Source organism: Nansenia antarctica (genome assembly GCF_963989245.1).
Source record: "Nansenia antarctica genome assembly, chromosome: 5".
Classification (NCBI taxonomy): domain Eukaryota; kingdom Metazoa; phylum Chordata; class Actinopteri; order Argentiniformes; family Microstomatidae; genus Nansenia; species Nansenia antarctica.
In genome coordinates, this window is record NC_137690.1 from 72,046,474 (window position 1) to 72,063,464 (window position 16,991).

At 46.6% G+C, this 16,991-nt stretch overlaps 2 protein-coding genes across 2 annotated transcripts in view; one reads left to right on the forward strand and one right to left on the reverse strand.

Annotated features, from left to right (window-relative positions):
• The window catches only part of LOC308158343 (protein MTSS 1-like), a gene marked incomplete at both ends in the record, with an annotated part of 40,870 nt that extends 32,422 nt beyond the window's left edge, over window positions 1-8,448 (forward strand). The window contains 9 exons of the mRNA XM_080531934.1: window positions 707-814; window positions 1,583-1,680; window positions 2,975-3,222; window positions 3,369-3,471; window positions 4,064-4,151; window positions 5,503-5,646; window positions 6,178-6,295; window positions 7,658-8,286; window positions 8,353-8,448. Of these exons, the coding sequence (XP_080388060.1) occupies window positions 707-814; window positions 1,583-1,680; window positions 2,975-3,222; window positions 3,369-3,471; window positions 4,064-4,151; window positions 5,503-5,646; window positions 6,178-6,295; window positions 7,658-8,286; window positions 8,353-8,448 (1,632 nt within the window). The remainder of the gene's footprint in view (window positions 1-706; window positions 815-1,582; window positions 1,681-2,974; window positions 3,223-3,368; window positions 3,472-4,063; window positions 4,152-5,502; window positions 5,647-6,177; window positions 6,296-7,657; window positions 8,287-8,352) is intronic.
• A 5,221-nt stretch (window positions 8,449-13,669) lies between these two features.
• ndufb9 (NADH:ubiquinone oxidoreductase subunit B9) overlaps window positions 13,670-16,991 on the reverse strand; it is a 3,346-nt gene continuing 24 nt past the window's right edge. Inside the window, exons 1-4 of the mRNA XM_080530937.1 lie at window positions 16,914-16,991; window positions 15,561-15,753; window positions 14,332-14,445; window positions 13,670-14,040 (exon numbers count right to left, since the gene is read on the reverse strand). The exon at window positions 16,914-16,991 is cut by the window's right edge and continues 24 nt beyond it. Of these exons, the coding sequence (XP_080387063.1) occupies window positions 13,909-14,040; window positions 14,332-14,445; window positions 15,561-15,753; window positions 16,914-16,991 (517 nt within the window). The 3' untranslated portion in view covers window positions 13,670-13,908. The remainder of the gene's footprint in view (window positions 14,041-14,331; window positions 14,446-15,560; window positions 15,754-16,913) is intronic.

Here is a 16,991-nt window from a genome sequence, read left to right on the forward strand (position 1 = left end):
TTCGGTAGGAAGACACACACACACACACACACTCCTTCTCAGTTCAGCTCCTTGGTTTAACTCATTTAGTGGTCAGGGTGAATGAAGCCAGTCCAAATGTTGTTTCCAAACACCACATCAGACGCTTGGCTCTCTCTGAGGTGAATGTTCCGGAACTGTTTGGCGGTTGGTCTGTTAAGCTGTTCAGAAACACACAGACCTGCCGCTGAACATTTACATTGGACATTTTTGTACATTTAGCAGACGCCTTTATCCAAAGAGACTTACGACAAATACATTTGACTGAAGTCAAAAAGGGCTCTGCTGTAAGGACTCTCAACACCTGACTCACTGCACTAACCCTGCCACATGTACTGCACTTTATAGTTGTAAATATTGACTGAATTGAATTTTGTCTTGTGGATACATGTGTACATTGTCCATTGTGATAGTCATGTGTAAGGTGTGTATGTTTGATGTGTTTGACACTGCTGTAGTTTTTTCCATCTGTAGCGACAACAAATTCCACCGACCTTGGTTGTGTGGTCACTTAAACTATTCATTCATTCATTCATTCATTCATTCATTCATTCGTTCAAGTGAATCATTTAGCCATCAGTCATCGCAAGAAAAAGACAAAAATGCTAGAAGAAAAAGTCTAAATGCTAGAGGAAGGAATGGTTATATGTTTTATGTATTGTGCCCTCCCTCCTCCGTGGTCTCTCAGGAGGAGGAGATGTCGATGCTGGGGGAGATCTCCCACCTGCAGACCCTGACAGACGACCTCCGCGCCCTCACCATGGACCCCCACAAGCTGCCCCCCGCCAGCGAACAGGTAAGGGACCGCTCCTCCGCTTTCTGCGCTGACACCACGTGTGATATCGAACATGTTATTGTTGCTCATTGTGTTTGATACAGGTTCCTCATTCCGTTCGGTGCATTACAATGAGCCCATCCTCCTCCGATGTCTACCTCCACCAGCCTCCCCTGCACTAGATATGACACTGTGTTGTTCATAAACAGCATATATATCTATCAATATATATATATCAACTTTATATAGCTTACTACTATCCTCTCCTGTACATACTTCTAACTACTGTACTTGCCTGTATTATACTGTACCTATCACTATCATGTTTTATATCACTATTTGCGCTTCTGGTTAGATGCTAAACTGCATTTCGTTGTCCTGTGCTTGTAACTCTGCAATGACAATACAGTTGAATCTAATCTAATGTAATCTAATTCCTTATTCCGTTCCATGCATTTACAATAAGCCTGTCCTCTGCACTAGATGTGACACTGTGTTGTTCATAAACAGCATATATATATATATATATATATATATATACTTCTGCACATTAGATACTGTACATAAACTACCTCACTGTACATAGCTCATAACTGTATATAGCTCATAACTGTACATAGCTCATAACTGTACGTAGCTCATAACTGTACATAGCTCATAACTGTATATAGCTCATAACTGTATATAGCTCATAACTGTACATAGCTCATAACTGTATATAGTCCATAACTGTATATACCTCTAATGTTATTCACCGTGAGTCCTTGGTTCTGACCTGACCCCCCCCAGGTGATAGTGGATCTGAAGGGGTCAGAGTGCAGCTGGTCGTACCAGACGCCCCCCTCCTCCCCCAGCACCACTGCCTCCAGGAAGTCCAGCATGTGCAGGTCAGTGAGCAGCACTGCCGACCTCCACAACACCTGCAGTGAGAGGCAGCAGTCTAGCCTCAGGCCTCCTACCCCATCTAGTGGATAGGAGTTGGTACTGCAGCCATTATTTTTATTTTTTTACAGTGTGTTTATGATGAGGTTTCATGTTTAAAGTCGTCCAACGGTCTTTCAGAGGGAAGCTATCACACTTCCTCCATGGTAAATGTCATTCTGGAAGAATACACACGACTGCCACCCCCTAACCAACCCCACACACACTACATTACAGTATTATCGTGAGCTTAGAATGATAAGGTTCTATCTCCGTTTAGGGTAGTTCAGAGATATTGAGCGTCAAAGCTTTTACATTATGTTTTGTGAGATGGAACTTTTGTATTTTATGAATTACTAACTAAAAAATGTAAACATTTTAAAAAATAACACCACACAGGCATTAATAAACACCTAATGGATCAGATTATGTAAAAACCTCAATTTTGACAAAAAAGGAGATAGAACCTTATAATTCTAACGTCACGTTATAACTTATACTGCACACTACAGGATTACTTGTATCCCATTCGACTAATTTACTACCATACCGTATTGTATTATATTGTATTTCATATGATCGTACAGCATTTTTGCACTATTGAAGCCACTGTAAATCTATCACTTTATGACTTTATCAATGTAGGGTTAGTTATTTGTACTTACTTACGTTACTTATTGTTATTGTGTTTTGTGTCTGAATGCTGCAATGTCAATGTTAAAGAACCAAAAGCCAAAGAATTTTACTCTTGTGTACTGTAATTCTTTCAGTTGGGTGCGTCCAATGGAATATGTTTTTATGTCTTTGTATCTTTAATAACATATCATGACGTTAGAATTATACAGTTCTATCTCCATTTCATGTCAAAAATGTTTACATAATCTGATCCATTAGGTGTTTATTAATGCCTGTGTGGTGTTATTTTTAAAATGTTGGCATTTTTTAGTTAGTAATTCATAAAATACAACGGTTCCATCTCACAAAACATAATGGAATGTAAAAACGGAGATAGAACCTTATCATTCTAAACTCACGTGATGTCATAATACCTTATCATTCTAAGCTCACGTGATGTCATAATACCTTATCATTCTAAACTTACGTGATGTCATAATACCTTATCATTCTAAACTCACGTGATGTCATAATACCTTATCATTCTAAACTCACGTGATGTCATAATACCCTATAATTCTAAGCTCAGGATATGTATATATCTGTATTAACATGTGTTCTCTCTCTCCTGCCCGCCCCCCCCAGCAGTCTGAACAGTGTGAACAGCAGTGACTCCAGGTCCAGCGGGTCCCACTGCCACTCCCCCCCCTCCCACTACCGTTACCGAGGCTCCGCCCCCCCGCAGGGCCCCGCCCGCCTGTCCTCCGTCTCCTCCCACGACTCTGGCTTCATCTCCCAGGACGCCTGGCAGTCCAAGTCCCCCTCCCCCATGCCCCCCGACACACAGGTAACCCCCCCCCCCTACACCCTCCCCCATGCCCCCCGACACACAGGTAAACCCCTCCCCCACACACACACACAGGTAAACATGACCCCCCCTCCCCCATGCCCCCCAACACCCAGGTAACCCCCCCCCCCACACACACACACACACACACCCAGGTAACACCCCCCCTCCCCCATGCCCCCCGACACCCAGGTAACACCCCCCCCGACACCGCCTCCCCCATGCCCCCTGACACCCAGGTAAACATGACCCCCCCCGACCCCCCCCCCCCATGCCACCCGACACCACCACCAAGGTAACCCCCCCCTACACCCACCCTCAGGTATACATGCACACACATACACACTGGACACACACACACACACACACACACACACTGGACACACACACACACACACACACAGGGGAGCTGTGGTTTTTAACCAGAAGGACATGAATGAATGACTGGATGAATGAATGAATGAATTAGCCGTACAGACAGACAAGCTTCCAGCAATCATCATTACAAACTCAACCAGAACAATGACACAGACCAAACAACAATCAGATGTAAACTATTGTCTGATTGACCTCCACGTTCCTCGTATAGACGTTTCATACAGGTGTTTTTATAGGTGTTTGTCCGCATTATATAATTTCTCTGCATGATTTTGACGTGATTATCCTCATTACATATTTTATTTATGATTTCTCATTGTTGTGGTTTTGTCCCTCACTCACACTCAGTTATCAAACGGCTACGATCACCACGGCAACTCTGCTGCCCCCTGCCTCTCAGGAGGGGCATCACAGGAGAGCTACCTCCACTGCCCTCTGTCCTCCCCCTCCCCCTCCTCCTCCTCCTCCATCCCCCTCTCCTCCTCCTCTCCCATGTGGGCGTGGTCAAGGCTAAGCTCCTCCCTCCTGGTAGAACACCCGCCCTGTTGCACCCTGGGATCTGGAGTTCTCCCCTCCTCCAGAGTGCCCACCTGGAAGGTGCGTCCATTTTACCCTTGCTCCTCCTCCGCCTCTCCTCCTCTCTCCTCCTTCTCCTCCTCCCCCTCTTCCTGTGTCCTCTGTGGTCCTACACTGCAAAAAGTCAGCTTTCAAAAGCAAGAAAAAAAGCAATAAAATGGGGGGAAATATTACTTAAAATACGTTTTTCTCAGAACAAGTGAAATTCATCTTAAAACTAGTACAATCAGACAAAAACAAGCATATATTTCCTTGATTTAAGATATTTCATCTTATTTAGATTTACTTTTTGCAGTGTATGAGAAGCCACTTCACCACACACATTGGGATGAACACTTTACGACTCACAGAACGATCTGGAAACCTTTCTGGTGACATATTTACGTTTCTCCACAACATACTGAGGTCATTTAAAACCAGTGACCGCTTTCAGTTCCTTGTCTTTGTGTGTTTTGTACAGATGTACAGTACGCACATGTCTTCATCTTAAACACCATTTTGTGTTCACATTTTATTCTGTTTTCTCTTTTATTTCAATTTTTCCACATTTCTATTTTTATCTCATCCGCTTTACTTACAAACGAACGTACCAAAGTCTGAAATTAGGTCTGCAATTATTATTGTCTGGATTATCATTTCCGGTGTGAGAGAGGGAACAGGAGGTAGATTAATCCAGGGATATCCTGTATGTGCCATAAAGGAGGCAGGAGGATTCTGGTAATCTGAGAGGTCAGTAATGTGGGACACCTAAGCCCCTGTGTGTTTATTTCCTGTTCTAACCAAATCTATTTTAAAAAGGTCAGTCCAGACATCCATGCTAAACCTACAGTAAGAGTCCTATTGACTAGATTTAGTTACAACAGGAAGTAAACACAGGTGTCCCACTTTACCCCAATGTCCCAGATTACCCGAATTCACTCTACTCTGTATCAAACCAACCAGATGTCCCTCACTGAAAGACTTATAGGCCTCAAATGCTGGTGCAGCTCAGTTCTGCTGGGTGGGGTGCAGAATGTGTTCACTGAGACCAAATGTGACAGAGACCAGCAACATGGCCGCTCTCATGAGAGATGTACTGTCAACACACACATAGGGCTTTCACACCAGTGTAACCAGAACCATCCGCGTCATCAACGCTGGGTGATGAAGGGGCGGGATAAACAAAAATGTGACTAGATGGCAGATGGCAGCTACTTCACTGGAAATGAGGATCATATCTTCCACTATAGTATCTGAAATAAACACTTTTCTATTAATCAAAACAAAAGACACTTTCTACACACGTTCTCTTACTAACAGCTGCTCCATTACTGGAATAGAAATGGCTTACGAAGTGTGTGTGTGTGTGTGTGTGTGTGTGTGTGTGTGTTAGGACTGGGCCAAGCCCGGGCCCTACGACCAGGCGGTGGTGAACACCCTGCGGAGGCCCAGAGACAGGAAGGAAACTACAGATCCCAGCAGCCCCCTGGGGGAGGAGCCACAGAGACCCAGGGGGAACAACGCCTCGTCACCCAAGGTGAGAGGGAGAGAGAGAGAGGGAGGGAGGGAGAGAGAGAGAGGGAGGGAGGGAGAGAGTTGAGAACTCTAGAATGTTGTTGACAATTTGGGTGACTTTCTTCAACCTTGGAACTAAATAAGTTAAGACAATCCTACAGGTTAGTTAGATTTTCTCAGGGGAACACAATTTCCAATCAGAAGATCCCCCAAGTTTGGGACCTGCTGTTATAATATGTGTGTGTGTCTTCTCTTTCTTCTCTTCCTCCCTCTCTCCTATCTCCTCTTCTCCTCTCTCTTCACTTCTCTTCTCCTCTCCCTCCCTCCTCTCCCCTCCACCCTCCTCTCCTCCCCTCCCCTCCCCTCCCCTCCCCTCTCCTCCCCCTCTCCTCTCCCTCCTCCCCTCTCCTCTCCCTCCCTCCTCCCCTCCCCTCCTCCCCTCCCCTCACCTACCTTCCTCCCCTCCCCAGCAGGAGCAGGCGGTCCAGGAGGTGCATGAGGAGCTGACCCGGGCGCTGGCCCGCGGGCTGCGGCTGGACATGCAGGGTTGCAGCGGCGGGGGGGGTTGCATCTGGACGTGCAGGCGTGCAGCAGGGACTCCCTGCACTGCTCCAGTGGCTACAGCACCCAGAGCACCACGCCATGCTGCTCTGAGGACACCCTGCCCTCAGGTAGAGAGAGAGAGGACACCCTGCCCTCAGGTAGGGAGAGAGAGAGGGAGAGGACACCCTGCCCTCAGGTAGGGAGAGAGAGAGAGAGAGGACACCCTGCCCTCAGGTAGAGAGAGAGAGAGGGAGAGAGAGAGAGAGGACACCCTGCCCTCAGGTAGAGAGAGAGAGAGAGAGAGAGAGAGAGAGAGAGAGAGAGAGAGAGAGAGAGAGAGAGAGAGAGAGAGAGAGAGAGAGAGAGAGAGAGAGAGAGAGAGGACACCCTGCCCTCAGGTAGAGAGAGAGAGAGAGAGAGGACACCCTGCCCTCCGGTAGAGAGAGAGAGGACACCCTGCCCTCAGGTAGAGAGAGAGAGAGAGAGAGAGAGAGAGAGGACACCCTCCCCTCAGGTAGAGAGAGAGAGAGAGAGGACAACCTGCCCTCAGGTAGAGAGAGAGAGAGAGAGGACACCCTGCCCTCAGGTAGAGAGAGAGAGAGAGAGAGAGAGAGAGAGGACACCCTGCCCTCAGGTAGAGAGAGAGAGAGAGAGAGAGAGAGAGAGAGAGGACACCCTGCCCTCAGAGAGAGAGAGAGAGAGGACACCCTGCCCTCGGGTAGGTAGAGAGAGAGAGAGAGAGAGAGAGAGAGAGAGAACACCCTGCCCTCAGGTAGAGAGAGAGAGAGAGAGAGGACACCCTGCCCTCAGGTAGAGAGAGAGAGAGGACACCCTGCCCTCAGGTAGAGAGAGAGAGAGAGAGGACACCCTGCCCTCAGGTAGAGAGAGAGAGAGAGAGGACACCCTGCCCTCGGGTAGAGAGAGAGAGAGAGAGAGAGGACACCCTGCCCTCAGGTAGAGAGAGAGAGAGGACACCCTGCCCTCAGGTAGAGAGAGAGGGAGAGAGGACACCCTGCCCTCAGGTAGAGAGAGAGAGAGAGAGAGGACACCCTGCCCTCAGGTAGAGAGAGAGAGAGAGAGAGGACACCCTGCCCTCAGGTAGAGAGAGAGAGAGAGAGAGAGAGAGAGAGAGAGAGAGAGAGAGAGAGAGAGAGGACACCCTGCCCTCAGGTAGAGGGAGAGAGAGACGACACCCTGCCCTCAGGTAGAGGGAGAGAGAGAGAGAGAGGGAGGGAGGGAGAGAGGTAGGGAGGGAGGGAGGGAGGGGGAGAGAGAGAGGGAGGGGGAGAGAGAGAGGGAGGGGGAGAGAGAGAGGGAGGGGGGGAGAGAGAGGGAGGGGGGGAGAGAGAGAGAAAGAATATATAATAATAATAATTGTGAGTATGAATTTCAACCTCTGTCTGATGGAGTATGCTCATGTGACACCCCCCCCCCCTCCTCTCTATCCCTCTCTGTCTCTCCCCCCTCCTCTCTCTCCCCTCCTCTCCCAGGCTCCGACTACGACTACTTCTCCATCGGTGGCGGCGGCGGTGGCGGTGACCCAGACGGCGAGGACTACGACCGCTCCTGCACCATCCCCCGCAGCTGCGACGTCAGCCAGTCCTACCGCCGCGTGGTCCAGGCCCGCCGTCCGGCCTCCACGGCGGGCCTCCCCCCCGCCCCCGCCTCCGCCCCCACGCCCACCCCCGGGGTGGCGACCATCCGCCGCACGCCCTCCTCCAAGCCCCACCTCCGCCGCCCCTCTGGGGGGGCCCTGGGTCTGGGGATGCCCGTCAAACCACCCATGATCCCCGTCAAGACCCCCACCGTCCCCCCGGGGTGCACCCTGTTCGGAGCGGGGACGGCCTTTGAGGACAGCGAGGGTGGGGGTGGGGGTGGTGGTGGGGGGGGACCCCTACTGAGCCCCCGAAGCCCGCTGTCACCAGGGAGCAGCAACAACGGGGGTGGGGGGGGGACGCCGACGCTCGGGTCCCCCCCCAACAAGGCCCCCTGGGACACCCCCCAGGCCTCCTCCCCCTCGTCTTCGTCCTCCTCCCCCCCGTCCATCGACCCCCCCACCCCGCCGCCCTGCTCCCAGCCCCCCAAGGTGACGGAGTGGGGGCCGGAGGTGCTGCTGGAGGTCCAGGAGGAGGAGGATGGGGAAGAGGAGGATGGGGAAGAGGAGGAGGAGGGAGGGGAGGAGGGGGAGGGGGGGGAGGACATGCTCCTGACCATCCGGAGGGGGGTCAGGCTGAAGAAGGCGGCGGCGACTAACGACCGCTCGGCCCCGCGGATCGCGTGAGAGCTAGCGAACGAGCGAGAGAAGACCGCAACCCGGTGGACGTCTGCAGTATTGTCTTGTCGCCGGATGTGAAACACAAACCGCTACTCTGTGGTCGACACAACAGTAGGGGAGGGAAGGGAGGTGGGGTGGGGTGGGGGGGAGAGAGAGAGGCGTCGAAATATGCAGGAGAAGTATGGGCGGGCGGGGGGGTGGGGGGGGGAGGGATGGAGAGTTGGGAGTTATGGAGCGAATGCGTTGTCGAATCGATTAAAAAAGTTCAAATGTTTATTATTTGTTTGTACATATTTATATTTTGATGTACGTTTTTTGTATGTTTGGTTGTCGATTGTCGATGCTCCTCTTCCTAGTAACCCCCCCCCACCCCCCTTAAACTCCCATCAGGTGCCAAAAGGCCTCGAGCCTCGTTCACGTAAAAAGGACTTTATTTTACTAAATATGTTTAATATCTTTTCTGTGATAGACGTATAGAAGGGTGTACCGAAAAAACGAGAATTCTATCGAGGTAGAAAAGGACTTTTCACACTGAGCTTAGCCCAGGTCTAAGCAACGTTTCATACAAGCACATTAGATGTGGGATAGCCCCAACATTAGCCCCGGGCTATTAGCAGTCCAGTCCCTGCTCAAGGTTTGCAGCCATTGGCTGTTAGCGGTCATTAGCAAGGTTAGCAGCCGCGGGCTAGTAGCTGTCTCTGCTCAGGAGTTAGGTTAGCACCACCGACCGTTGAATCCCCAGAAATCTCCCAAACATGGAGGCTGCGTTCGTAAATTCGCTCTGGAAATCTGATCAGCACTCATGCCTCTTGTCCAATCAAATGACTTTGTCCCTTTATGACGTTGAACCCAGTGTGCGCTCCGGCGCTCTCAGAGCAAATTTTTTTTACGAACGCAGCCACGGAGTAAAAAACTAGCCAGTTTCAGTGTGAAACACAGTCAGGGTCAACTGCAATGGAATGCTGTCGTCCAATCACAGAGCTGGGCCGTTACCATGGAGCTCCATGGAATGCTGTCGTCCAATCACAGAGCTGGACCGTTACCATGGAGCTCCATGGAGTTGTTATGGTTACCCGCTAGCAAACAGTTGGCTAATTGTTACTAAATAGAAGGTAAAACTCTTAAATATATATAATACATTTCATGTTCTTGTCTCCTTGTCCCTCATTTCCTTTTTTATCTATAAATGTTTAGACTTCTTTTATTTATTCTCTTTCTTCTGAATGTTTCCATCGCTACTACTTTAAAGCTATTCACACAAATCCAACTTAACAATGTGCAGAGATGTATACATCGGTATGCTTCGACTTGATTTTGATACCTATTAAACTTTTTAAATTATTCAGCTTTTTGTAACTTCAAAAACTTGTATTAGTTAACATGGTGTTAAAAACTAAACTTAACTTAAAACTGGAACATAGCAATGTCAGTTTTAGATTTAGTCATTTGTTTTATAAGATGAATTACGCAAATGTAGTCCAAAATAAGACTTGTAAATTCAATACCTCATGTTGCCTTTAGTCCTACAACTGCTTTTTAACTGATAAAAACTATCTTTCAAAATTGTTAGTTTTTATCAGTGCTAGCAAACATTAGTCCGTTCCTTATGGCTGCGTTCGTAAATTCGCTCTGGAAATCTGATCAACACTCATGGGACGCCTCTTGTCTAATCAAAATTACTTCATGGTCCCTTTATGACGTTAAACCCAGAGTGCGCTCCGGCACACTCAGAGCGATTTTTTTTACGAACGCACTAGCTAGCTCTAGCTCTAGCTAGCTCTGTCTCTTACAAAAGCACCAAGTACGATTCAACCCTTCGGAACTAGACCTGTAGCTAGATAAGTAACATATAGTTATCCAACTATAGCTGCCAACTATAGTTATCCCTCATACTTATTAGTGCTTCAGCAAGTCCGACTATTGTTCTTCCTCATTTTATAATAATTTGTGGGCTTGCTTCAGCTTGCTTGCATCTATCTACTGTATCTATCTATCGATCTATCTATATCTAACCTTCTCTTATCCTTCCCTTTGATGATCTTCATTTTCTCTAAACTACTCAGCCATCATCCTTTCTTGCTGTTGCCAGTCACTAAGGACTAACTTTCTCAGTATAACTCTTAATTGTATTGATCAATCTATTCCTCCCCTCTTTAATCTATCTGTCCTCCAACCTTCTGTCATCTATCTGCAACTCTGACCATCTTTTATCCATTGGTCCATCGTGCTCTCTCTCTCTTTCTCTTACAACTACAGCAAATCTATCTATCGATCTATCGATCAATTGATCTATCGTCCAAACCATATTTAAACTATTTCCACAACCAAAATAAGACCCATAATGTTTCTTATAATAACGCTTAACATAGCTGGATGTAAAGACAGGTTACAAAGTCGACTTTTGGTTAGCTTGTGTCCAACCCTGCTGAAGTAAGGCATAGTTTCGCTACCAATGACATGGCAGTAGCCTAGAGGTTAGAGAGGCCGGCTAGCAATCGGAAGGTCGCTGGTTCGATCCCCACCTCAGGAGGGAGCTGCATGTGAGCTGGTGACTGGAAGGTTGCTGCCATCATATCTAAGGTGCCAACCACTGCTGTTGTTCCATTGAGCAAGGCACTTAACCCCTAATTGCACCAGGCTTAGCTCTGTGCCTAGTGCAAAAGAATACATTTCGTTGTACTCTGTGCAATGACAAAAAAGTTGAATCTATTCTAATCTAACGGCTCAAAATCAATTCCTATTCGAAACATTCATCCATTTCTCCTCCTTTCATACTTTTGTTTGTGGTGTACTAATGAGTTTAAGGTAATCTGTGCTGTTCAACAAACACACACCGTTTAAAGACCTTCCCTAGGAAAGAAATCTAGTCGTGCATGTTGAGTTTTTTTTCCAAAAACTCTGAAAGTGTTACTCTTTTTATACCGAACTCTACTTGCCAATAAGTCTCTTCCCCTATGAGAGCAGTTTGACCTTTGACCTTCTGTATTATGACTGAAGAAGCTTGTTTTTATTTTTCCATTCGAGACGTGTCGGGTCCAGAGAAGCTGACGCAACACCATGCAAATGACGCTGAACCCTGTAACGCACCTTAACCCAGTAAACAAAGAGTCCAAAAGACGTCCTCAGGGAAGCCGGAATGTGGGTTCAGATGACGTCTTTAGGACGTCTTATGGACTACAGAATCGTCTTCAGTAGCCAAAAGAGCCAAAAGAGGTCCTCAGGGAAGCCGGAATGTGGGTTCAGATGACGTCTTTCTAGGACGTCCAGATGACGTCTTTAGGACGTCTTATGGACTAGTCCATAAGACGTCCTAAAGACGTCATCTGAACCCACATTCCGGCTTCCCTGAGGACCTCTTTTGGACTCTTTGTTTACTGGGTTAAATCAGTCGGCCTGATATCGTCCGTTAGAAACTTCAACTGTAACATACCGTAGGCCGTTTTTTTTCTTTCCCAAGTTAAAGTTGTTGATGTTAAGACTAAAACTAAAAGTTGCCATTTTCTTATGTAGCGGTATGCTAGATGGGGTAGAAGTAATCTCTACGTCGATGTTCATTATTGTTGAAGAGGACTCTTATTCTGATAGTCTGCTCTCCTTCACGATCACTGGGTCTAAAAAGACTTGATAGTAACATGTGACACGGTCTGGGTCTGAAAGGTGTAACAAGTCGGCAGCCAATCAAAATGTTCAGACTTTTATTTTGAAACACGGAAATATATTTATTTGATTATGTTGAAAATCAATGACACACATCGCTAGTCAACTAACACAGCTTGTGTTGTGAGCCTGCTAACAATGTAAAGTAGTGTTCTAGTTAACTAGGTAGCAGTGGGGGATTACTCACCCAATCCATTGCGTTGTTGCATTGTTTTGCAGGAGTTTGTGTTGTTGTGATTTTCAACAATGTTGAAATGTATTTCCTGTGTTTCAAAAGAAAAGTCTGAACATTTTGATCGGTTGCTGACTTGTTCCCTCTTTCACCAGACCGTGTCACATGTTAATCAGTCCGATACAATGGACCTATTGCTAAGCCACGCCCCAAAATAGAAATAGTCCAATCATATCACAGCAAAAGTCACTACAGGCAGAAAACTTGGACAAACAACTCGCTAACATAACATGTGATGGTGAAAAGCTTCTAAACTAAATATTCCTGTCATCTTTAAAACGTTTACTTTGCTGTGGTAAATCAGAAATTTGAACTCCCGCCATTGTATGTCATTGAATGTCATTCAGTCACGGTCGGTCAGTCAGTCACTGTCAGTGAAGAATTTGAGCGAGCGTTGTTTGTTTGTCCGAGTTTTTAAAGGGGGCGTGGCTTAGCGATAGGTGTATTGTCAAAAGATCATGAAGGAAAGGAGGTTAAGGTTATTAGTGTGATCAGAGGACATTGGGACATAGAATGGAGTATATATGGCAGTATTACCTGATTAGCATTAGAACCAATCAAAAGGTTGCACCAGTTATTTCCAGTGGGAAAGAAAACAAAAAAATAAAAAGTCAAAAGGAAGTAAATTATGTTAAATTATGTTGCATTTTTTCACAATATTATGTGAAAACGTGTCACTGGGTGTGTACCCTTGGTAGCTCTAGCCCTGGGAGGTATTCCATCAATGTCGCTAATGGAAAATCTAGGCTTATTTAGACAAATCTCGCGAGACTTATCAAAATAAGCCTAGATTTTCCTTTAGCGACGTTGATGGAATACCCCCTTGGAGTGTGTAGCTGGTGACGTAGAGATATTATGTTTGGACAGAGTTGACCTCTTTCTGCACCGGTGGCTCTCGATTAAAAAATGTTTATTGTTCAGTTCCTGAATCTTGTCTGCTCTTCTGCTCTGTAACGGTTGTTTCAGCAAACAAATAAAGATGTAGCATAAAATGTCTGTTGAAAGAAAAAAAACGTAATCCTTTGAGTCTTTCTTTGATTCTGGACTGGAAAAGGGGAAAGTAAAATCAAGTCGCTTAGCGAAGAAGCAACCAGAAATTCTCTCTCTCCTCCTCCCGTCTCCACTTCTCTCTCCTCTCCATCCCACCCCCCTCCATCCCACTCCTCTCTCCACTCCCTACTCCCCTCCATCCCACTCCCCTTCTCTCTCCTCCCCTCCATCCCACTCCCCTTCTCTCCCCTCTCCTCCCCTCCACTCCTGGTCACACATGTCTTAAGGGCTTCAGGCAAAAGTGACAGTTGGAAAAGCACCGTCACAAGGAAGCAGGTATATTCATCATAAATTTATTTATGAAGCAGATGTCCTTGTACATACAGGGCAATACAGAACAGCTACAGTACATTTCAATGTCATCTGTCATCACTTTTACAGAATTGCCTCTTTTTCCAATACTACTCCAAAATATTAATATCTTTACAGATGGATAGTAATTCGAAAGGAGCCGTTGTGGGGTAGTATGCGTTGTCATGGAGACACCACCAGGTAGAGGGGTCCTACAGGGGGGGGGGGGGGGGCTCCTACATGGGGCGCTCGCGGGGGCGGGTGACATGCTGCCACCACAGGGGGGGGAGGTCGCCCTCCCGGCGGGCGGGGGGCAGCGCCTCTGTCTTGGGCCCCCCAGCGGGGGTCTCCTCCGCCAGCTGCTGGACCTGGGGGGGGGGAGACACGACACCATTTAGACCCAGAGAACAACTATCAACGTATCTGTCGTCACCTTCTTAACATAAAGTTTGTGAAAGTGACGTAAGCCATTAAGTCACATCACAAAATTTTGTTTTTAGCCTAAATGTCATATTCTAGATTTGGTGGATCTAGTTTATTCTGTTTTTCGGGGGGGGAAAAAGAAGAAAAAAAAGACTTTTAAGCCATTATTTTAAGAAGGTGACTGTGTAATGTAGATTGGTTAAAAATAAGTCGTCGGTATAATCCTTTTTTCCTACCTCTCTGTCCCAGGTCTGTGCTCGCAGAGCCTTCCACTGCTCCCGCTTGGCAAAGTAGTCTGGGTACTGGGCCTTCTCTGACGGGTGCCACCAGTCCAGGGTCCACTCTGGCACCTGGGGAGGGAGGGGGACACACACACACACACACACACATACACACACAGAGAACATCAGAGACTACAGTAGGAACCACTCTGGCACCTGGACACACACACACACACACACACAACTCATCAGCGACTACAGTATAATCAGGGCTTGACGCTTACCTTTTTCCCAGGTAGCACTGTGCTACCATGTTGAAAAATTTAGTAGCACACCAAGAATTTCAGTAGCACAATGAAAATTGTGCAATTTTCGTCAACAACGACAACAAATTATCATAATCATAACATATCAAAATGATCATAACCGGCTCTTGGACGTAATAAAAATGGAGACTCACACAATGTAAAGGGGAAGTAAGAATATTAATTTCAGTTGGCCCACGGTTCGGTATGAACCTCGGTTTTTGGGTCACGGTTCACGGTTCGTGTTTTAAAAAATAAAATAATGCTACTATTTATTTACAAACTGTTACTTTATTTTGCTTATACTTATGGAACTTTAACATTTAGACACATTCCAGAATATGACTGGTATATTCTAAATATATATAAACAAAAAACACTTTCAAATGTAAAAAAAATACATAAACACTTTCAAATGTGACGTGTTGTGGATTGGAACTACGGATCATAAGCTTTCAAATGATGTGTCATACATTGAAATACGAAAAAAGATGAAGTTAGAGTCATTTGAATGTTAGACGTCAGGCACATATAGGGTTAACCTCTTTGTAATGAAACCGGAAGCAAACGCTGCTAGCGGCTAACAAAACACAGCGCTACGAGCGCATTTTAAGCGCATATAGGACTCGAACTTTCTGTTCACTGTTTTCATTCCCTCATCGCTTATACACATACGTTTGACTGCGCATGACAGTAGTTCAGCATTTTAGTCTTTTAGTCGCACTGGTGCGATTGAATGTATTTCAATAGTCGCACAGAAATATATTCACTCGCAAATGCGACCAAAACAGTCGCACTGTCGAGCCCTGATAATAGCAATTGGAAAGGTTCAATCCCTGCCTCAGGGAAAGTGTCTTATCTAAGGTGCCTACCACTGCCGATGTGCCCTTGAGCAAGGCACTTAACTTGAGTGGTGGACGACCCTGTTATTCAGGTTACCTTATAGCATTCATATCTCTCATAGGCGGTGCCCCCCGGGGAGTCGGGGAAGAGGTAGGGCTGGGGGTGCTGGTTGGCCCAGAACTCCTCCTCGCCAGACTTCAGCATCATGGTGGCCTTGACCATGTCCTTCTCTGGCTTGTTGTCGTCGAAGCGTTGCCGCATCAAGCACGCGTAGAAGCGGTACTTATCCCTGTCAATCAAACACACGTCACACGACGTCGTCATCAACAACAGACAGAGTCGCTAGATTGTCACAATTATAGACAGACAAACATATATCTAGTATGTACGGCTGAGGTTGCATCTCTAATGTAAACTGGCAGTGAGACACAATCTGGAGCATAACATGAGAATGCAGCCTCACCAGATCTCTTCTTTTGTACATGATAGATGCAATGGTTCGGGAAGCCGATAAGCGAATACCGTAAGAGTTGTTTTGATCTAGCTCTATAGGTAAGGTATTATTATCTAACCAATAATAAAGGACTTCTTGGGCTATGAAGCTAGCTAGCTACGTTAGGTAACAGTTGGGAGTGCGATTGTTGCACATGACATAAATGACAATCTAGTGCCATATTTACCACAGCTAAAGACTCAATGACAGCTGTCAAGCTTTCAACCTGACAGTAACCTAACGTTAGCTGGTGACAGAGAGAGGGACAGATAGACAGAGATTTTTATTTTTTATTATTTATTCTAGTATGTAATCTATTTGTAATCTATTTATTTGTGTAATCTAGTATGTAATCTATTTATTTATTCTAGTATGTACATGTATGTACATTACATTCTTTTTGTTTTTGATCTTCACACTTCACATGCTTTGGCAATGTAAATGTATGTTTCCCATGCCAATAAAACCCTTTGAAATTGAATTGAATTGAGAGAGAGAGAGACACAGACAGACAGAGAGAGAGACACACAGACAGAGAGAGAGACAGAAGGAGAGACAGACAGAGGGAGACAGAGAGACAGACACAGAGAGACAGACAGAGAGAGAGAGAGAGAGAGAGACAGACAGAGAGACACACAGAGAGACACACAGAGACAGAGAGTGAGACACACAGAGACAGAGTGAGAGTGTGAGAGACACACACACACACACACACACACACACACACACACACACACACACACACAGAGAGAGAGAGAGGGGGAGACACAGACAGACAGACAGACAGACAGACAGAGCCACAACAACCAACCAGGGCAGTGAGTGACCTATCCAGACAGAGCTAGCCTAGCCTTAGCAGAGCGACCTGAGCACAGAGGTTCTGTCTGGTCCAGCTGAGCACCGAGGGTCCAAACGGGACCACGTGGGTGTGTCTCTCTAGGGTTAGGGTTACCCACCTATAAATGCACCAGGACTCCAGGTGGCGCAGAGACTTCTTATAGAGCCTCAGGACCTTCTGCTGGTGGGTCAGATAC